This window comes from Excalfactoria chinensis, chromosome 8 (genome assembly GCF_039878825.1).
Source record: "Excalfactoria chinensis isolate bCotChi1 chromosome 8, bCotChi1.hap2, whole genome shotgun sequence".
Taxonomy (NCBI): domain Eukaryota; kingdom Metazoa; phylum Chordata; class Aves; order Galliformes; family Phasianidae; genus Excalfactoria; species Excalfactoria chinensis.
In genome coordinates this window covers 14763215-14785679 of record NC_092832.1, presented here as the reverse complement: position 1 = coordinate 14785679, position 22465 = coordinate 14763215, and the positions used below count along the sequence as shown (strand labels likewise).

Below are 22465 nucleotides of genomic sequence, written 5' to 3'. Positions count from 1 at the left end.
CCTTGTCCTGTAACCAGCGAGAAGAGACTTGCCCCGCTCTCACTGTAAGCACCTTTCAGATACTGGTAGAGAGCAATCAGGTCTCCCCTCAGCCTCCTTTTCCCCAGACTAAACAGCCCCAGCTCCCTCAGCCTCTCCTCACAGGGCTGATTTTCCAAGCCCTTCAAGAGCCTCGTTGCCCTTCTCTGGACCTGCTCCAGTACCTCCATGTCCTTTTTGTACTGAGGTGCCCCAAACTGAACACAGTACTCGAGGTGAGGCCTCACCAATGCCGAGTACAGGGGCAGGATGACTTCCCTAGTCCTGCTCACCACACCATTCCTGATACAAGCCAGGATGCCATTGGCCTTCTTGGCCACCTGGGCACACTGCTGGCTCATATTCAGCCCACTGTCCATCAGCACACCAAGATCCCATTCCATCAGGCAGCTTTTCAGCTACAGCTCCCCAAGGTTTCCTGGGGTTGTTGTGACCAAAATGCAGGACCCGACACTTGGCCCTATTGAAACTCATGCCCATCAATCCAGTTTATCCAGGTCCCTCTGTAGTGCCCTTCTTCCCTCAGGCAGATCAATACTCGGTTCCCAGCTTGGTGTCATCTGCGAACTTACTGAAGGGTGCACTCAATTCCCTCATCAAGATCATTAATGAAGATGTTAAACAGAAGTGGCCCCAGCACTGAGCCCTGCAGGATGCCGCTCATGACCAGCCACCAACTGGATTCCACTCCATTGACCACAACTCTCTGGGCCCGGCCATCCAACCAGTGCTTAACCCAGCAGAGCGTATGCCCATCCAGACCATGGGCAGCCAGCTTCTCCACGAGAATGTTATGGGGGACAGTGTCAGAGGCCTTACTGAAGTCTAGGTCGACCACATTGACAGACTTACCCTAATCCACCAAGCGGGTTGCCTTATCATAGAATGAAATCAGGTTTGTCAGACAGGATATACCGTTCATAAACCCTTGCTGACTAGGCCTGATCCCTTGGCTGACATTTAATTGGTCCGTGATGGTTCCTGAGGTTATTTGTTCCATAACCTTCCCAGACACCGAGGTGAGACTGATGGGTCTGTAGCTGCCTGGATCATCTTTCTGGCCCTTCTTGAAGGTGGGCATCACATTTGCCAGCCTCCAATCCATGGGGATGTTCCCAGTCAGCCAGGACTGCTGAAAAATGATGGAGAATGGTTTGGCAACCACATCCGCCAACTCCCTCAGCACTCTAGGGTGCAATCCATCCAGCCCCATGGACTTGAAAGCATCCAGCTTTCGGAGCAGGTCCAAAACTATCTCTTCATGGATCATGTGGGGCTTATTCTGTTCCCTCTCCCCATCTACCAGCACATGGGGCTGTGTTCCCAGGGAGTAACAAGTTTTACTATGAAAGACTGAGGCAAAGAAGGCATTAAGTACCTCAGCCTTATCCTGATCCTTGGTGACCAAGTTGCCCTTGGCATCCAACAAGGGATGGAGATTCTCCCTAGCCTTCCTCTTGCTGCTGATGTGTTGATACAAATATTTACTGTTCTCCTTTACCTTAGCGGCCAAACTCAGTTCTAGCTGTGCTTTGGCTTTCCTAATTTTCTCCCTGCACAGCTTCACTACATAGCTGTAATTCTCATAAATAAAAGTAAAAAAAATGGGGCTGTGTGTGGAAATACCTGGGGAGAAATAAATGAATATTTCAAGTAAATGAATCTCAAAGATTCTTCTTTATCAAGTTGTATGCATGGCATAGTTAACTAGGAAAAGTGAGTTGTACTGGTAGTTATTTTGCTGTTGGCCTGTTGAGATTGCTTTGGCCAGCATCTTTCCTCCTTTGTGAGGTTCTCTTCTCCTTAGTCCCTCTGACTGCTGCATTCTCAAGTCATCTCGGATGTATCTATACATGCTGCAGGCTGTCTTCTGGCTCTCTCCCTGTACCCTTTTCCAGCTTATTTGCAGTTCACTCCCTCTTTGGTGCCCTGTAGAGATGTCGGTTGACTTGTGTAATTTGACAACAGCACCGTAGGAAGTTCTCAGCCTTGTGTCTTTCTGTATGTTGCTGAGATAAGAAGTGGCAGTCATTTTGAAGTGTTGTTCTTAGTTGTGCTATCTGTTCTGGAATCTTCTCGTATTCCAGCATGATCTCTCATAAAACCTGTTTCTCTCTGTGCATCAGGCCAGTTTTGCACTGAAGATGTTGACGAATGTCAGCTGCAGCCAAACGCTTGTCAGAACGGAGGTACCTGCACCAACCACAATGGAGGCTATGCCTGTGTCTGTGTGAATGGCTGGAGTGGGGACGACTGCAGTAAGAACATTGATGATTGCTTCACGGCCTCCTGTGCTAATGGATCGACTTGCATTGATCGAGTGGCTTCGTTTTCTTGCATTTGTCCAGAAGGAAAGGCAGGTAAGGATGGAAAACCTGTTTTGCTCTTGCACTTCAGGAAAAATACTTAACTCTGAAGTTTATGCATGTACTTAAAATGGTATGTTTATTTTTATGTGCTTTGTGATCGAAAGACAAAAGGAAGTATGTACCATCCACGAGCAAAGACATCTTAAATCTCTGCAGCTAGGAACAAAGAACTATTTATATTAAACTGTAAAACTCTTTCAGCTTATATTGCAAGGAAATGTTTTCAGCTTCCAGGATAATCATTGTGCTTGTTAAGAGAGAAGAGCTGGTTAACTGCTCCCAGGAGGTGACTTAAGTAGTGGTAAGCAACTGCAGTGCTCCAGAAGGCTGAAGAGACCTCTGAAATTACAGAGTCTGTATTTATATGTGATGTTCCATAAGTGTGTAGTGAAAACCCTGTGGTCGTTGAAGCCTGGGTTGAGGCCTGTAAGGTTCTGGATGTGAGATTTTCTATTTGAAATACCAACATGGATAATTTGATTGTGTAACATATGGGCTTGCTGCTGTGTCTCACTTTTTGAATGAATGCTTGTATGCTTCTCTAGGTCTTCTGTGCCACTTGGATGATGCATGTGTTAGCAACCCATGCCAGAAGGGAGCTCTGTGTGATACCAATCCTGTGAATGGACACTATATCTGCACCTGTCCTCAAGGCCATAAGGGAGCAGATTGCACTGAGGATGTGGATGAATGTGCAATGGGTAAGTTTCTGTTCTCAGTTGGCGAATATGATAACCAGGGGTCAGTTTCTTTTTTTATAATAAACTAATGGAGGAAGAAGCATGCATATTTTGTCATAGCTTCTCAATGCATGTGAGAGTATTTCCCTGCTTTCCCCTTTCTGTTTCAGCATCTTTAGATGAGTACTAAATCTTGTGAGAGACTCATGGCAATGTGCTGAGTCAGGGTAAATGTCCATGCTTGAACCTCTTAGCATCTGGAATATAGAAGACAGTGAGATGATGGACTTAACCATTTTTCGTTGTGCAGCAAAGTTATAGCTCTGTGTGAGGAGCATGCACAGAGACAGTAGCTAAGCTGGCAGCGACCTGCAAGGTGCAACAGAAGTACCTCAGTTTCCAGGGGGGCTATTGCAGATTCTCCCATGGCAGAAATAACTAAAGGCTTTGGCAGCCACAATACGAATAGAACTTGAGTGCCTTCTGAGATCAGTGATTGCATGGGCTTTAAAGCCTGTAGTTCTCTGATATCACCCTGTTGTGTTTTGAGGATTAGCTGGACTTTCACAAACTTGCTGACAGTTCTGTGTGTGCTAGTTTATGCTACTGGAGTTTGTTGCAAGAGGGGTATGCCTAACCAGTATGAAAGTATTGGGAAGAAGCACTGCTTTGAATTTCAGTCTTCAGTCTGCCTTGGACAAAAGGGCTGTTCCTTTCTGAAAACATATGAGGGACAAATTTGGTTTTGTGGCTCCGGTGACACATTGACAGCCTCAGGAAAGAAGTAAATCAAAAAGATGATCTAGAGATAAGGCCTTCAAAGCATCACTAGTTCTCTAATCCTTGCCACCTAATACTCTATTTTTAAGGACTGTTATTAATAATAAGGACCTGCGGTGATGATGGTAATCTTTCTTTTTGCCTCTGACAGGCAATTAACTGCTACATGTTCTCTTCAGTCACACTAGCCTTTCCTGATTGGAGTGAACAGTCCTTTCCCCTGTATTACTTGTCAGGAAGGAATGACCACTGAAAAAGACCATGACTAATAAAGGATGCTGTGGCTTTCCTGGTCAGAGGAAAGGTTTTGCCACACACGCTTATCTTTCTTGCAGCAAACAGCAATCCGTGTGAACATGCTGGGAAATGTGTAAACACAGAAGGCTCTTTTCACTGTGAGTGTTTGAAGGGATACACAGGACCTCGCTGTGAAATGGACATCAACGAGTGCCATTCTAATCCATGCCAAAACGATGCCACCTGTCTGGATAAAATTGGAGGATTCACGTGTCTCTGTATGCCAGGTGAGGGGAGTTTCTGACTGGGAAGGGGCTTCCAGAAAAGGAGGAGAAAAAATCAGAAGGAGGAGCACAGGGAAGGTTGCCAATTCAGCTGAGGTGGAACACAAAATTGCAATGGGGTGAGGCTAAATGAAACACTGAGTGTGCTTTCTGTGGTGGCTCCAGCCAGGCGGACTTGGCATTTGTGTGGGGAGGGAGAAAACAATTAGAGGACTTGAGAGAGAAACCAACCTCTATATCCGTGAGGGAAGGTAGTCCACAAGCCTGCAGTGTGTGAATGCATTTGTTGCTATACTCAGTAAAATGTGTGTGCAGAAACTTGTGGAAGCAGAGAGGTGCAAGCTTTAAGAGTCATTGTGTTTTGAGCTGTGTATATGATGTTTCTGGATAAAATTGGTGTTTTTTGTGTTTTCCTCCTTAAAATACCCCCCAAATAACGCAGGCTTCCTTTGACCTGAAAAAATATACGAAAAAAGTTAAGTCAGTTGACATTGTGCTTGTCCAAAATTAACATGTCCAGCATACCAATGACCTATGTAGTCTGCTATTTGCTTTCTGAAAGGAAGTGGTAATAAATTGTGCGTGTTGCCAGTTGGACAATTGTGTAAAGTATAATGAAAAACTCGTAACCCCTACAGGTGATCATTTAGTACCGTGAAAACCAGACTTAATTCTTCTTCATATCAAATCTGTTGTGAAAGATGGAACTGTAGTCCCACTTATTTTACCCCTCCTAGCGTTTTCTTTTATTCTGTCATTTGCTTTAACTTGAGGTTTTTTAGCTACCCGCTGTGATCATTTCATTACCTTTCGCCTTATGTGGGTGCAAACTCAAATAGATTGATGCCTACCAGCATGGTAAAACATAGTCTCTTCTCATCAAATAAAAGAAAACACTGTCTGTAAGTTCAACACAGAATTCTCCCTTTACAGAGTCACACACGCTCAGCATCCATTTTCACCTCTGGTGAAAACCTACCAGAAAACATTCCTCTTTCCTCATAGTTTCTGTCCAAACTTTACTGTGGCAGAACTAGTTCTAAGCTTTCAGCACTAATAAAAGAGGCAGTTGCGCTGTTGGGGATGCTTTTTAAAGCCTTCAGTCAACTCGTATATTATTTTTTAATAGGCTTTAAAGGTGTTCACTGTGAAGAAGATATTGATGAGTGTCTAAGTAATCCCTGTGTGAACAATGGAGAGTGTCTTGATAAAGTAAACCGGTTCCTCTGTGTCTGTCCTCCTGGTGAGTACTTATTTCTGGAAGCTTCACCTTACCAAGAACTCTTTAGATAACCAGTGAAAGGCTGCAGGCAGTGTTTCTTGGGAGTTTCTGTTGCACTATCTGTTTGAGTTAGCTGCAGTCATTGCTAAGTTGGAGTACAGGCATGTATTGTTTGGCAATGTGGTTGTGCCTGTAGCTGAGTAAGTGCTGAGGAATAGTTGGATATCTCGCCTTAAAGAGTTGAATGCAGCAAGAGCTTACATTATTGTGAATATCACAGTGAGAGGTAGTTAAGTAATTCTAAACATATTATAAAATCAGAGTGTCTGCATGCTTTATTTTAATAGGTTTTTAGGTAGAGGCCATATTTCCATCAGTATAGCTTATGTTGCTTCCATGAGGAGGGAGGCAGGTTGGGTCTCCACTTCATTAGAATAGAAAGACAAATGCTGAGCTGAAGGATCAGTGCTGGCTATAAAGTAAGCATCCCTTATCTTCCTGGTGGCTCACAAGAAGTTTTGACATGGGAAGATACTCACCAAAAGCATTTCTTCTCATTGAGTAAGGATCTTCCAGCTCATATTCCATTCTTCCATTGGTTCCTACGAGAAACATTCGTGGAATTTCAATTCTTTGTTTAAGTGCCCAATAATCTGCATTGTGTGACATAACCTGTTGATAGTTCCCTTAATTTCAAGAAGTATGTAGAAAAATACAGTGCTGGATTCTACCACATTCCCCGCTGCTGTAGTAATTGCAGGCTGAAGGCTCTAATAAAGTACGCATTAGTGCTTAATTTTAAATTAATTGTCTTGATTACTGGAAAGTTTTCATTGGTGGCCTCTCAGTTTTAAAGGCAGGCGTGCTGCTGGTCGGCAGCAGCCACTACTTGTGCTCCGTTTGCTTTATTTCTGTTTGACTTGGCTGTCTCTGTTTTCAAGCTGAGGCTTCCCTGACCTGGGGAATAGAAACTGTGTTTTGGTTGGTGGGTTGAATGAAGAAACCAGGGTGTTGTGTGTATGTTTAATGGTGCTGTTGAGTTTAGATTGGAGCTTATATTTGGGTGGTTTTAAGGATATGTAACTAAATAGTTCCTGATAATAAAGCTGTTTTGTTTTAAATGCTTCAGATTGCCTCTGAATTCTCACTATCGTTCTGCCTTTCAGGATTCAGTGGTGCAGTGTGTCAGATTGATATAGATGACTGCTCTAGCACACCATGTCTCAACGGAGCCAAGTGCATCGACCATCCCAATGGCTACGAGTGCCAGTGTGCCACAGGTTAGTCTTGTGTTCAGAGCCTCTGGACTGAAGATTGCATGTAACCTAAATGCAACAAGGAGTGGTCAAAGCAGAGTCAGTGTTTGCTTTCTTTCTCTGAAACACTTCTTGTTTGTATTGTAGCTTTATCTGCTTCTTTGCAGCAGAGAATAGACTTAAGCACAGAAACGCTTTCACTTGTGACAGCAGTGAGTTCTCAGTTGGCTGGGATTTCTGGCTTTCCCCTTTCAGCCCCAACTCTTGTTTCCCAAAAGGTGACATCTCCTTCTGTGTTCACTATGGAATTCTTGAATAGAAAAACAACAGCGTGAAGCCTTATATCTGTGGCTTTCTTTTCTATCTTCCAAGTTGGATTGTATAGTAGAAGAACTATAAGTTGAAGAACAAGAGTTGGACAAGGCAGTACTACTGTGTATTTTGATTTCCTTTGCTTGAGGCTATTTTATGATAAAACTGAAAGACAGAAGTGCAGAAAAAATGGTGCCCACTGGAAGAAATGCCACACAGTAGCTGCATACAGTAATGTAATTGAAGTGATTTGTTAAGCATCATACAGAAACTTTGACAACTGTGGATGGAATTGTTTTTTTAATGCACTGAATTCATTTACTGCTTGTTCAGTTGCACATTTAGAAGCGTCAGGCTTAATTACACAATCTTCTTGTCTTTGAGCCACTAGGATTGGTAGTAGATGTATTTTTATCTGTGGTTGTTTGCATTTGGTCAAATCTGAGGATGTGAGCAGTTCAAAGCTGTTACACCTTAATTCTCAGTGAAGAACAACTTTTGGTTGCTTTCAGTTAATGCTAAGTGGAATTGTTCATGATGCAGATGCAGACTGACCAGGCATGGAATGTGTTGGCTTTAGCTCTTCCATTATGGAGGTAGCTGAAAATTCCTGGACTGCCTCTGTGCTGGAAGTGTTTTATCAGCTTGTTTAGATTTATGTGCAGTTTTTCTTATTTTGAATTGTGCCAGTAATCAAATTGTTCAGACAAATTCATTTGACTTCAGTAATTTATTCTGCCCTGTACAGAGTACAGCTGAGATCAGCCTAAAACTTCCCCCCTTCTCTTTTCACACACAACCTTACCCAAAGTCAGTGAAGAAACAACTTGTTGGAAGTAGGGAGTAAAGTAGTTCTAAACAGGAAAGGAATAATTATTGCCAGAATTTTCTTTCTCTATGTGTCACGTGTTAGAAGAAGTTGACAAAAGAAGAAAAAGCTCAAATCTTTGCCAAACTTGGAGTCTACAGTAGAAGGTCTTTCTCAAGCCAGCGTGGGGTCTGGTTGCTTTCACTCCCTGAGAGTGCAGAGATGAAATGTTAATCCATTTCAGAGCTTCTTGAGAGCTTGGGATCGTGTAGCATCAGACAGTGTGGAGAGCTGTGTTTCACAAAACTTGCTCTGAATTTGAGCTTTGAAGTACTGGGAGCCATCTCAGTACAGAGATCCTCTTCCATAGATGAGAAAGGAAGACTGCCACTAACATGATGGCATCTGGGTTATGGAGCATTTTCAAGGAACAGCCTGGAAGCAACCAAATGGATATGTGACTGAAGCAGCAACTCTTAGTAAAGTAGTTGGTGCTTTGGCTGAAAATGGAAGAAGGGCTCTATTCTGGGGCTATTTTCTGTCCTCTCTGAGGAATTATGTTCTGTGTTCAGATTGTTGTTCTTTTTTTCCTAATCTAACTGTCTACAAAGAAGGAGAGGAAGTTGTACATCGTTAAGGTATGTTCAGTTACAAGCTTGAGAAATATGCCTGCCTTAAAGTAGTTCAGCTGAGCTACAGCAGGAGGAAGGTAATCTGTTTGGTTTTTAAACAAACGTATGCTAAGTGTAATATTTAATATTGACAGCTTTCTAAGACTGAAATATGAATTTCGTCACTGGGGCAGGTCAGTTACTGGAAAATCATGCTTGAATGTGTTCTTGCTTTATTAATCTCATAATATGAGTGATATATGTTCCCTGAATGGTATTCGCCAGCTGCAGAACTGATTGAAAACTGCAAAATGTTTGGCCAAATGCTGTACAGATAGCTCTATTTACTGCTTGCTTTTTGTCTTTTCTTTCCCCTCTGGCATTATTCCACTTCTCCCTCCCAGTGGTAGATCATGGCTTTTCTTTTTCTTGAGTTGCCTTAGGTCTTTCCTCTTTCCCTTCCCTCTGTCCCCTGTCGTTTGTTTTTTTTGCCACTGTTGGTTCTCTTATCGGTTTGGTTTTCTTCCTTCCCTAACATCTTTTTATATCCATCTCTCTAACTAGCTTCCCTTCCCTCTCCCCACCTACTTCCACACCCATTCATCCATGCATACGTTCGCAGAACTTGGAAATGTTAGCCGTCACCTGGTATGTTTGACCAGAGAACTAGCCACAAACCTGTATGAAAAATGGGGAGCCTGTTATCCACTTGTTGTGCTCAGGTGAGAATCACTCTTCAGCTGTTGAAATTCCCTGCAGCTTGGTTTGTATCAGTCTCCAGTTAATGTCTGAAATTTCTTCCTTATCTCCAGCTGCTGCAAAGCAGCGTGAGCTGTGGCTTCAAAACATCATCTGTGAAATCCATTTATTTTAAGTTGTCCCTGTTTCCTATAGCTCTGTTCCATCGTGGAAAACGGGGCTCTTGAGGGAATCGTTTGCTGTTCTTATCTTCCTGATTTTTGTTATTTTATATTTTTTTTTAGCCCTTCTTGTGAACAAATTCTGTCTGCTCTTGCTCAGGATGTTTCCCAGCTGAAGCAGAATGAAACAGGCCAAATTAATGCTTGTTTCATTGCTCCTAACTGAAGAGGAGATTGCATGCAGCCTTTCGTGAATTTGCAGTTGGTGGTTGATTGGAGTTATTGAGAAGTTTCCCAGTGAGAGGAACAAGAGACTTTTCAATAAGCAGAGCTGCAGAAACTGCTGCATGAGCCAAGAGAGTTCCCTTGGGAAGGTTTCTGCAGCATCTTTGCAGTAACTTCACATGCCGAAAAAGCCAAATTCCCTGATGTTGTGTAGAGGAGATAATGTCGGGAGAGACCCTTCAGGTCTGCAAGTCAGTATTTAGTGGAGGTGTATGTTTTTCCTCTCACTGCTTCTATTCTGAATATAATGAAGGTAACACTTCTGATGCCAGGATTCTCCTTGCAAGGTGGTGTACTGTGAGCAATGGGAAGATCAGTTGTGTTTTGAAGCTGGAAAATGGCCAGCAGTTGAGGTGCCCAGTTACCCTTGGTGTCCTGTCCACCCATTTGCTAATGTTTGTAGTGTGATACTTCCCATGTTCTCATTATATCCACTGGAGCATTGTACCGGTTAATCACTGTTGTTGGACGTTTTTCCTTAGGTTTTACTGGTGTTTTGTGTGAGGAGAACATCAACAACTGTGATCCTGATCCTTGCCACCATGGTGAATGTCAAGATGGAATCGATTCATACACCTGTATATGCAATCCTGGCTACATGGGTGCCATATGCAGTGAGCAGATCAATGAATGCCACAGCAATCCTTGCCTCCATCAAGGGCGCTGCATTGACTTGGTGAACGGCTACCAATGCAACTGCTTGCTGGGCACTTCAGGTACATAAGGGGCGAGCAGAAGGACTGGATTGTAACAGGATTAAATATTTAATTATTTCTTATGTCTCCTCTGGTGTGTGTTATATTTGTATGTAGAATAAGGTTGTTGTAAAGAGCCTGAAGCAACTGGCACCTTCACGTTAATTTTGGTTGCTGCATTTTCTTGCATCTGTGTGAACTGACTAGCTCTCACATGTGCTGCAAATAGTCTCGGAAGAGCTTACCTCCTTGTTACACCCCAAAATTCAGTCAGGTACATTTGCTGCAGAAAACAAACAAAGATATGTTGTTCTGAATGCCTTCCTCTTTTGTCTAAAGCTGCCTGTGTAACTTTGTAGCAGGTGGGGTTCTTAATCTGGCTCTTTCCAGGGAATGGTTCTGTTGTTTGAGACTTGACCTCCTTATTCCTTTAATTTATCCTTTTTCTCCAGGAGTGAACTGTGAGAATAACTTTGATGACTGTGCAAGTAACCCATGCGTTCACGGGGACTGCATTGATGGCATTAATCGCTACAACTGTGCTTGCAAACCTGGATTTACAGGTAAAGTCAGCTACCTGAAAGCTTTAGGTATTGTTTTGATGATAGTTATCCTGTTAGCTAAGGAAGCTGTTCTCTGCATACTGACCGTGAGGGATTCAGTTAATATCTCCGTAGATCCTTCTAATCTTTGAATCTCAGTGTCCTACATTACAGCAAGTTACACCAAGTGGAGATATGGTCTAATCTGTGCTGTGAGATGCCATTCTTGTTAGGTAATTACATCTAATTCATGGTTCTTGATTTTATAACAAATAAAACCATGTGACTTGGGTTTATTATTCACAGCTTCTTTCCAGGGGCACAGACTGTGAACAATGTAGACAGGTGTTGGATTAGACTGTGCCTTGGGCTTAGACCACGACTACTATTTCTCTTTCAGCAAAAGCAAAGGATGAAGTCAGCGTTGTAATGAACTGCTTTCCACATGGCAGTTTCCAACTCAGTAACCCACTTCTTGCCGTGCTTCTGTGTCATGATGTGATCTGTGCTGTTTCCTCTTCTAAACTGTGTAAAACTGTGAAAACAAGACAGAAGCTTTTATGTGCTTTTACATCCACGCTCAGACCTGTAGGTCTGCATCAGGACTGACTGGTTCTGATAACTAAGGCACATCTCAGCAGAGTTTATAATGGACTTAATACGTTTTGAGGCATGTAGGATAATATGCTCATAAAATAATTGTTGTAAGGCAGTTGGTGCCATTTGTAGCAGTTTTCTCATCATGTCTGTTTACTGTTTATTACTGAATGATTCCAATTAGGATTGATCTGAAACGCATTAGAAGCAGTGCTAAGAAGTTTCATGTGGGTTTTTTTTGTGTGTTCCTCTTGACATCTTTTTAAACTTCTAAAGCTTCTTTCTTCCATTGGCTCTGTCATGGTGATATTCTTCAGGGCCCATAGCAGGAAGAGGCACGATCCTGATCATTCTTGCCTTTAGTCCTCCTCATTGCTGTCATACCATGTTTGTTTTCCGACTGGATTTCTTACTGTTACCAGTTGAAATAATTCAGAAATGTGATCAATTGACCTGTTCTGGTTTTTAAAGAGCTGACCTGCATGGGGCCTTGATACTTTCTGCTTTCTATATGTTAGAAATATTCATCAACTTCAGTACTCGTTCTCTGTAGCTTCGCAGCCTCACACATTCAGTACTTACAGGATTTTGCAATTCTGGCACACACTGTAAAGAGAGGAGGCAAAACAGGATACGGTGTTATTTAGAGTTCCTTTTACGCAATGAACCACGAGACCTATATTTACTACAGACGGTATGGCAGCATTGGTTGTTCAGAAAGTAGGTAAATTTAGCGCAGAAGAGAAGGGCTTTGACAAGTGGAGCTCGAGAGGTTTGTTCCAAATGCAATGCAGTTGAATGATTTTTGCTTTCCAAAAGTGAAATTGAATATTAATTACTGTTTTTTTCAGTGCAGCTCTGTTGACATTCTTGAGTGGTTTGTAAATGCTTGTTGAGTAAAGTGTTGTTTTCCAGCTGCAGAAACATTCTGTGTCTTCAGTTAAAGCCATTTGAGCATGTGAGATCCATACCTCTGCTTCAGCTTTACAGAGTTGTCTCAACCACATGGTCTTACAGACTTGCAGGGCAAATGTTCATAGAAGAAATGTGTCTTAATAAGGAATGTTTTGGTTTGGTTTGTATTTTTTTAGGCCCACGTTGTAACGTGGATATTGACGAATGTGCATCCAACCCCTGCAATAATGGTGGAACGTGTATAAATGAAGTCAATGGCTTTCGGTGTGTATGTCCTGAAGGTTACCATCACCCTCACTGTCAATCACAGGCAGATGGCTGTCTCAGTAATCCCTGCGTACATGGCAACTGCACACACATTGTTAGTGGGTAAGTCCTTACTGTAGCATCAAATGTATCTACTGCCTTTTATACTTTCTTCCCTGCACCCACCGCCCCAATTTTGCCTTGATTAGAGGTTTCTGAATTTTAATTTCTCAGATTATTTATTTGCTGGCCATGAAATAATCACAGTAAGGTGTAGACCTGTATTCTCCAGCTGCACTTGGTGCTGTATCAGCATGAGTTTTTATGCCCTGCATGGACACCATCAGTTCAGTAGTTCAATCTAATGGGGTGAATGCAATTGAAATAAAGAGATGGTTCCAATTGAAACTATTGGAAAACAGCAGATACTTCATCAGAGTCTAAAGTGTCGAGTGCGGAGGGTGTGTTTGTGAGTAGAGCCATTATTGCTACCCAAATAGTCTGCGTGAAGGAACAAGCAGATAACTCAGAAAACTAGGAGGCAGGGCAGTTTTGGAAGATCAAGTGGGGAAACTTTGGTGTAACAACCAGTTGCACACAGGTGGTAATTCAAGGCTCGGAAAAGGAGCTCAGGATGAAAAGTCAAGAAGAAGGTAGAACTGAGATGTTTGTATCCTCCATCTCAGTCATTCGCTTTTATGGAAAAAGCTGATGGTTGGTGTTTTGTTGCTTTGTTCCAAACAAGGCATCCTGTTTCAGTTGGTAAGTTGATGGAATGCAGTTGCCTCTGACTGTTTCCTCTATCAGCTTTCTCGAGATTAGGAGATTTATTGTTGAGCAGTGGTTGTCTTAAGAACAGCATATCCAAGGCAGATTTAATCAGCTTTAGTCACACTGTTGCAAGCCTGAGAGAAAAAAAAAAGAAAGATTTTTCTGGCCATTCTGATGGCAGCAGTTGTTGCTGTATCATCCCATCCAGGAAGACCAAATGCTGACTTTGTGAGCCTTGAATCAAGACCTCTTTTTTTGTTCGGGATGAATCTGTGATGAATGAATGACGTGGGCTGTGGGAGCACAGGGGCTGTGGAGCAGATAAGTGAAGGGATGAACAAGGTCATAGTTTGAAACTTCCCAATTGGTCCAGGGGTAGCAGTGGCTTTCCACCTGGAAAGTGTTGTCAGCACTTTGCAAGGAAGGGTTTTGCCACTGCAGTAGGGCAGGATTCAGTGCTTTCTTGGAGCTGACAGGAAGGCTGACCTGTGTTGTTTCTTTCCATGTGTACCTTATACTTGGGGTGAGATAAACTAAGTGTTGACTGCATGATGGAGAAAGAGGCCAGCATACATTTTGTGTGACTGGAGCACTGGGTGGCTCAGGAAGTCTTTGGGCCATATGGGTGGAGAGCTGCTCCACTTCAGATTTGAAACATGATGGAGTAAATTGCTGCTGCTCCCAACTACCTGTTTTCATTTGTAACCACTGCGTGGTATTAAATTAGTCTGTTCATCTTTGCAACCTGCTTTTTCACTCCACTTTCTGTAATTCTTTTGTTTTCTTTTTAATTGTGTTGAGATGGTCTTACCAAAACAGAAGGAGGGAAGTGTGTTTTTAAGGGTGGTTTATTTTCAGTATTTTGGAGTGGAGTTATTTCAAAATGCTCTCAAATTCCTGTTGCTTTTGCCTTTGAAAGGTACAAATGCGTCTGTGACCCAGGCTGGGTAGGAGATTACTGTTCAACAGAAGGGAACGAATGTAAATCAAACCCGTGCCAAAATGGAGGAACTTGTGAGGATCTGCTGAATGGATATAGATGTACCTGTAGGAAAGGATTCAAAGGTGAAAATTCAGAGTTTTGTCCTTTTCCTTTTCACTTCACTGCATTTTTAATGTCATTTTCATATTTTCATTAAACCTTGTGGAAATAGGAATCAAGTAGGAAGATGCCTTGGTTATATGAGATTGAATTCCAGTTGAATATAGATGTGAAACAGCAGTATAGAATGCTTTCTAAGATTGTACTTGAGCCTTGTTTGAACCTATTAAGAAGTGTCCTAATTGCAGTTCAGCTTAATTTACTTTGTAAGAACGTTAAACTAATCTATATAATCTATATAAATTCACTGGGAACTGAAGGGACGTTATTGGAATTTTGGTGCCATCCAGATCACATCAGTTTTCTTAAGCGTGGAAACAATTCAGTGGGGAAATAAAAGTTATTTGGAAGGATAATTCTTTCTTGAAGATATCAAAGTCCGAGAAAAGTACTTAAAAGAGATAAAAATTCATAATACAGTAACTGTTGCCTGAAAGCGTTTAGGCTTGCAGTGCAGTGACTGAGTTCATCTTATTCCACAAAATATGTGCGTTGCACAGGCAACAATCTATTGAATCTGCAGCTCGCCTGAAAGTGATACCATAATCTTTTAATGAGAAAGTTATGCTTGGTAGTGGCACTGTGTAAAAATTTGGCCTAGTGGATAAATAGATCGCTAAGTCTTGAGCTCTTTTAACAATAGCTTTACAACAACTTCACCAGAAAGAAGGAAATGCTGGAACTGGGTAGGGCAATGGTAATGTAAAGTAAGAAGAGGAGCAAATAAAAAGGTGTAATTGGAACAGGAAAAGGTGCTGAAGAAGGCCAAAGCAGTAGTAGCTGCTTCTTTATACCTTTCTCACTTACTGTGTCTTCTCTGCAAGCAGGCTTGAAGGCATCAGTCTTCACAGGCTGGAATTATACAGCCATTGGCTTCCCCACATCCCTGTATGGCTCAGTGCAATGAGTTTGTCACTGCGCTCAAATTAACTTAATTGGAATTACCATGTCTATCTGCTGAGCCTGTGAGGAGTATTCTGATCTCTTTCTTCTAAGATTTTTCACATACTGGAATGTCACCCACTGCTGTGTAGGATAACAATGCAGGCTGCGATCTCTTTTTTGTTCTTCTGAAAAGCACAAAAACTCTTAGCTGTATATTCTCCTGTTTTTTCCCCTTCTGCACTCCAGGTGTGAACTGCCAGGTAGTGGTTGCACCGTGTTCCCCTGATCCCTGTGAGAACTCAGGTATTTGCCAAGAATCTCCTGATTCCGAAGGCTACACCTGCCAGTGTGCCCCTGGCTGGGAAGGTAATGTGGCTGGGAACATACAGTACTTCTAGCGCTCAGCTGTGTTGGCATCGAGCCTTTTGGTCACTGACATAATGAGAGGTCTTACTTCTGCACTCTCTGTTTTTCAGGGGAGAGATGTACAGTGGATATTGATGAATGTCTCTCAAAACCCTGCAAAAATCACGCTTTGTGCCATAATATTCAAGGCAGTTACCTGTGTGAATGTCGTCCAGGCTTCACTGGAGGAGACTGTGACAGTAACATAGATGACTGCCTGTCTAGTGAGTATTAGCGGATTGTTCTGTTTTCCCCTTTGACACAGAAGTAATTCTGCTTTGCTCTTCAGCAGGTACTTAAAAGTTCCTTTGTAAGCTCTTACCAAGAAGGGAAAAAAAACCCAACCACCTCAAAACCTCAGCCTTTTAATACTTGCATGTGTACGGCAGGGAAAATCCATTACATTCAGTTGCTAGAAATATATTCTAACTGATAATAGGAGTTATTTTCAGTTTTTTAACTTGCAGCCATCCTTATTATTTCCATGCTTTAATAAGGAGCACTGTTAAATGGATAATTGTGGCTGCCTGGAATTTTAATTCATAAAGTAACTTTGCAGACTTTATCTGTGTTTCAAAGGTAAGCTTGATTGAGGTGTGGTGGGAATCTGAGACACAGCAGTCCTTCTTGAAATGTATTTGTCTGACATTAATATTCTGGAAAGAGTGGGTCCTGTTGCTGTTCCAGTTAATCCGTATTTGGAAGCAAATTAAGCAGCAGGAAGGTGCCGTATTCCAGAGTAGAGATCAGCTGCAGGAGGGTAAGCCGTACAGTGATGACTCTTGAGGTCATTTAAGAGAGCAAGTGTTCACTTCATGCCCCTGACAGTGCTGTTTACAAGGGAAACCAAGCACATACTGGCTGCTTGTTCTTGTTGGCATATTCTGTGTCATCATCAGATAAAATCAGTCTCCTGAAAAGTGTCCTGTGTTTAAAAGCTCATCTGATACTATTGCAGAGTGCTTTATCAAACTTCGGAGTTGTTCACCATGTTGTGTGTGTATATTTATATATATATGTACATATATATATATATATTTCAATTGGCTGTCCTTGGAAAAAAAGAAAAATGCAAGAGAAAAAAAAGGAATAACTTTCATTTTTATTGGAATAGCCTCAAAAGAAACCAAAACCTCACAGGCTTTAGGTGTGAATTCAAAAAGTCATGTTTTGCATTGAGAAAATTTACATTGGTGACTGCTGTGGGGAAGGATCCAAACAAGTACAAGAGCAAAAGGTACCGTGAGAGAGCCCCAAAGCAGCACTGCTGGAAGAATTTCTAACACATCTGGCTTAGCCTGAGCTTTTCCTTGCCTCTTTCTGAGAAAACAGGGAGAGTACAAAAAGTGGCACTGGTGCGTTCATCCAAAGCTTCATTTATTGAAACCAATGAAGCTGTGGCTTGCCCTGCTCAGTTTTATACAGTTGTTTTGTGTGGATATCTGAAGATACAAACATTTTAAGTGTTCGTTCTTTCTTTAACAGCTGGAAAATCTCTGTGTTGAGGTCGATCCAGTGCTGTCTGTTATGTAGCACACCCATGAGGTTGAGGAGGAATTTCAGATTACTGCTGCAGCTGATTTCATTTAGCATAACAAAAACCTTCCATGGCTTGAGCCAAGTGTCTTTAATCTATGAAGCAAATAAACCCTCCAATAACAAAAACTTATTGAAAAGTTGATACTCCAGTCTGCTTTCTCTGTCAGTAAATGTGTGGCACGGAACATTAATTTTGGCTTCACTCATAAGTGGCTGGCTGCCACAGACACAACATTTTCCAGCTGCCAGGGGTCCTGCTTTGAGCATGCTTTTTCTCTGCAGTAGTCAGATGACCTTTAAATGAATGCAGGTGTCTGTCTCAGAACAAAAATTTTTATCATGTGAGCACATTTCTCAGTCAGTAAGTGAGCTTTAATTACCTTTCTCATCTGTTTTCTTCATTTACCAGTGAACAGAATGATCTCGCACTTGTGTTGAACTGCAGGTTTTTGGCGGAGTTTATTTGCGTTTTGAAGGTTGTATTTAGTAGTGCTTGAGGATAGTCTTCGATCATAAAAACTGCTCAGTAACCTTTCTGTTTTCCTCCCTCTTGCCCATTTCCCTCTCTGCCTTTACGTATGCAAGCTTTTGAACTAGGGAAGCCTGACTAGAAAAGAAAGCTGGCTTCCAAGGCAGTATCTGACATAGGATTGTGGTTCTTAAAGTGGAAGGAGCAAAGTAGGAAGAAACTGCTGAATGATGGCAGACTGGTGCTTGTGGAAGTAAAAGGAATGCAGTAGCAGGGAGTAACTGAGACAGGAAAAAAACACACCAGGTGATGCCCAGCTAAAAAGATCGTGATAGCAATGAAGAAAATGCTCAGAATTGCAGAGGTGAGGAGAAATCAAGGTTGAGTATGAAATTTGGGCTTCTCCACCAGCCTTTCCTCAGTCAGCCTTTGATACTGGGGAGAATGCCAAGCACTTAATTATGCAGAAGTACTCATACATATACTAATTTCCACACACACGTTGGATTTGACCGGATTACTTGCATGCTTAGAAGTAATCACACAGGTTCTCCCATGTGTTGAGGAGTGCCTGGACATGTGCTGAGGAGTGTCTGGACAAAGAAGGGAGAAGAAAGGGTTACTGAGCTGTTTGTATTTTCTTCTTGGTAGGCATTTGGCAAAAGAGCAGAGCTTGAATTTTAAAATGAGAGGCTTTGGGGCTGGTTTTGTTGCTTTTGATTCAACAAATCCTGGGAGATAAACGTGTAGGCCCAATCCACACCTCCTTGTGCATTCAGTATTGGTGAAGCTTTGTGGTTATCTCTTCCATACAGTGTCTCAGAAAAGCTTGTTTACCTGTTACTCCCTGGACAGGGTCATACATTTTTTTTCTAAAGGTTGCTACCATAGGCCTTGGTTTTTATTGTTACCCACTTTAGCACTAAGTTAATGCTTCTGTCTTAGATCCTTGCCAAAATGGAGCTTCGTGTGTGGATGGGATAAACTCCTTCTCATGCATCTGCCTACCTGGATTTCATGGAGATAAATGTCAAACAGATACCAATGAATGTCTGAGTGAACCTTGCAGGAACGGAGGCACATGCACCCACTATGTCAACAGCTATACATGCAAGTGTCAGCCTGGATTTGAGGGAACCAACTGTGAGAACAACATCGATGAATGCACCGAGAGGTGAGATAACTTTGCAGTGCTGCTGTGCTAGAAAGCCAGAGTTGAGTTATTAACTGCAAGTAACGAAAGCTAAAAAGGTATGAGGAGGAGAACTAAATCCACTCATTTTATGCTGGAACTCTTTAATCTTCCAAGAGACCTTTTAGTGCTCAAAAACTGAGATTAAAAGCAGTGGTAATTTTGAGGAGGAGGTAAGGAACTGAGTTGAAATGCTCAATAGCTCATCCTTATTGAGTTGGTTCACTTGGTAATCTTCGAAAACTCTCCGAGGGTTAAATCTGTGTATCCATCATCTTTCTGCGTGTTTATGTTAAGCTTCATCAGGATTCAGAGAAGTAACTTTAGATTCTCAGATGGAAGCAGTTTCTAGTACAGCTTGAAATAATTAAAAAAATCTGTTCCAGTCTCGTTACAGTAAACAAATAAGGTGCCTAAATGTGAAGCTCTGGCTGTTCTCATGCATTCTGTGTACACAAAGAAAAGGTCTTTCCTATCTTTTATAAAATTGAAATCGTGGGGGAGGAAGTAGTTTAACATCTTGTGTCACTGATGAGGGTGTGTTTAATTTGCCCAGCAGTTGTTTAATCAAGTGTGTTGGGTGCTCTAGAGCAGAACGCCTGGTTCTTCCTTGAGGTTCATCCTGGTTTTGTTTTCCTTATCAGTCAGGACAGAAACCAGTCGTGCAGGTATGAATGAGGGATGTAGCAATTCAACCTGGTCTGCCAAGCTAAACCAGTCACACCTTCTCAGCCAAAATTTACTGAGCTATACTTAAGAGCGTGATTATGGTTGGTTAATTTGAATTTGGTTCAAACGATTCTTCCTTGTCTTGTGTGAGAAACATCCTATGAGAAAAAGCTCCTTCTTCTTTTGGAGATGGGTGCTTGATTTCAGTGCAGCGTGCCCAATGATTGACAGTTCCTCTGGCTTCTTTGTTTTGCCATGAACCTTAAAGGCAGTTTTTGCTCCTTTTAAAGTGGGATTCAGTCCACAAGGCATAAGGACAGCTCTGATAAGTAGGTTGATGTTCACAGCTCTAACTTAATGACAGTTAGAATTTAGGTACTTAAAACTTGCGCTGAAAGTTGAAGGAGATGACTCAATCACTTCTTCCATGGAAAGTACCCTTCCACAGTGCTTGAAACAGATAACGAGCAGGAATTCATGTTGTGCTCTTTATCAAGATGATCATCTTGAATCTGATCTAGATTGATTTTCAGAGGAGCAGGAGTTTCCTGGCAGGCATTTCTATAGAGGAAAAAATGGCGAGGAGCTGATTTTGCATGAGGCTTCACTTCTGCTAGTTTTCCCACTAACTTCTCCGTAGGACGTGTACTCTGGTAGAATTCCTTATGATCAAGAAGGTTGCGGGGGGTAATTCCTTTGATCTGAATTCTGCCAGTGCATATGTGAGCAGTTTTACAAATCAAGGACTGAAGGAAGGTTCTCGTGAGAAGAGGAAGGGGTTTCGCAGTGCCAGTACTTTCACAGTATTTCAATGAGGAGCATGCTCATGTTTTGCATGTTACATGAAGTTTTTCCTTGGGAAAACATACCTTTGATTCCTTTGAAGTAAAAAAAAATAGTAAAAAAAGGCAAATTGTTCTGCTTCTCATAATTCGTAATGCAGTCAGAATTTGTAATGCAGTTTGCATATAACCTGTCAGTTTGAGCAAGCTACCTGGTACAGCGCTGTCAGTGGCAACACTGAAGCTGGGAAGATTTCTTTAAATGAGAAATTAACTCCATTACTAATGACTCATTCAAACTGTGGTTTACTTTCTTTGCCCATAAAGGTAGAGTACAATAAAATAGAGCCTCACTGAATTACTTTATCTGGTTTATGCTTCTTTAGTGAAGGTTTACCAGAGCACGGATGATTCTGTAATCTGGTTTTCTGTCTCTTTTCAGTTATGTTTCCGTGCTAAGAGCTAATTGCATTTTGCCTCATTTTCCTTTTGCTCTCTCCCTCTTGCAGCTCTTGTTTCAATGGAGGTACCTGCGTGGATGGGATCAATTCCTTTACCTGCCAGTGTCCAGTGGGCTTTACGGGGCCCTTCTGCCTCATGGAAATTAATGAGTGCGATTCACACCCTTGCTTGAACAAAGGGTCTTGTGTGGACAGCCTAGGCACATACCGATGCATATGTCCTTTGGGTTACACGGGGAAGAACTGCCAGGTGGGTGGTAATTCCTTGTCTGTTCTGCACAGCCAGTTGTTGTTTGAACTATACAACAGCAGGGGTTACTGGTTAGATGTGAGGTACCAAACATGGCAAGTGCTATTTCTCCTTCTATTTTGATAAGCCTGTTAGCCCAAGGTAAACTTAGTCCACTGTCTCTCTAAAACAGAGCAGATGCCTCTGTTCAAAACTCTGGAGATCTGGAAGTGTCTGCTTGTAAGAAGGAGAAAAATGCTTATTTGTTTTTGAGGACGGGTGTCGATGCAACTTTCTAGATAAGATTTCTTAAACGAGGAACAGCTGTTAGCTTTGAAAATGCTGCTTTTTGTCCAAACATAAAACTGTCCCAATTTAAGACAAAACGCTGTGTTTATACGGAGGGGAAAACAGGCTGCTACTTGAATGGAAGAATATCAGTGTCATTAGCAGCACATGGATTTCACTGCTCTCTTTTGTACAGAGGGATATAGTTCTTCCAGGTTGATTGTATATATATTTTCCCCCAATAAAAATAGCCAGAAAGGTTCAGAGCAGTAACTGCAGTGATCGTCCCGTTCACAGCTTCCATAAGAAGCTCTGGCCTTACTTGCATACACAGGGTCAGGTGATTTCGTTTTTCACAGTGAGCATAGAAGCCACAACCTCCTGCTGTAAATGACTGACTAGTACCTGTTAAGGACTCGTGTGAATTTGACTGCTTGCCAGGTATGCAAAGAAAAACTGCAAGAGATGAGTTACAGATTAAATGGGAAAATGGTGTCTTGACAGCGTTCCAGTTTCTTTTTTAAAATTAATACATCTCATTTCAGCCACGATACTCAGTTCTAAGTATAGAAATACTTGGATCTAAGCTGTACCACTTGGCGTAGTGGAAGCACGGTGCTTGTTTCATTTTTCAAGTTAGAATTATTTCTTTTCCTACGCTTATCAAAACAGCAAGAACGATTTGAGTCTGCATCTTGCTTTGGAAGAGCAAACACTGCGTTGGCTTTCTTTGCAAGAAGTCTGAGTGCTGACACTTGAAAACAGAACAGCAGCGTGTGTATGAAATTACTGGAAAGCATGAGAATTCTGTGAGGATTCTGAAACTTTCTTTGGTGCTGATGTGTCTTTGTGACACAGGAGCTGTTAGAGGAAGCATTTTAGCAGTGGTGGGGGAGGTGCGTTTCCAGAAGTACATTGCTAGACATTAAATTGTC

General features: G+C 42.0%; 1 protein-coding gene across 3 annotated transcripts in view; it reads left to right on the top strand.

Moving 5' to 3' along the window:
* The window catches only part of NOTCH2 (notch receptor 2), a 79325-nt gene that overhangs the window by 37593 nt on the left and 19267 nt on the right, over window positions 1–22465 (top strand). Inside the window, exons 6-18 of one of the 3 annotated variants that reach the window (XM_072342830.1) lie at window positions 2166–2399; window positions 2954–3109; window positions 4204–4392; window positions 5519–5632; window positions 6778–6891; window positions 10226–10459; window positions 10891–11001; window positions 12669–12861; window positions 14429–14574; window positions 15743–15862; window positions 15973–16125; window positions 18855–19083; window positions 21062–21263. In XM_072342830.1, coding sequence (XP_072198931.1) covers window positions 2166–2399; window positions 2954–3109; window positions 4204–4392; window positions 5519–5632; window positions 6778–6891; window positions 10226–10459; window positions 10891–11001; window positions 12669–12861; window positions 14429–14574; window positions 15743–15862; window positions 15973–16125; window positions 18855–19083; window positions 21062–21263 — 2195 coding nt within the window. Of the gene's footprint in view, window positions 1–2165; window positions 2400–2953; window positions 3110–4203; window positions 4393–5518; window positions 5633–6777; window positions 6892–9002; window positions 9321–10225; window positions 10460–10890; window positions 11002–12668; window positions 12862–14428; window positions 14575–15742; window positions 15863–15972; window positions 16126–18854; window positions 19084–21061; window positions 21264–22465 lie in introns of those variants that run through there. The other 2 variants (XR_011904459.1, XM_072342831.1) reach the window with 2 other exon arrangements.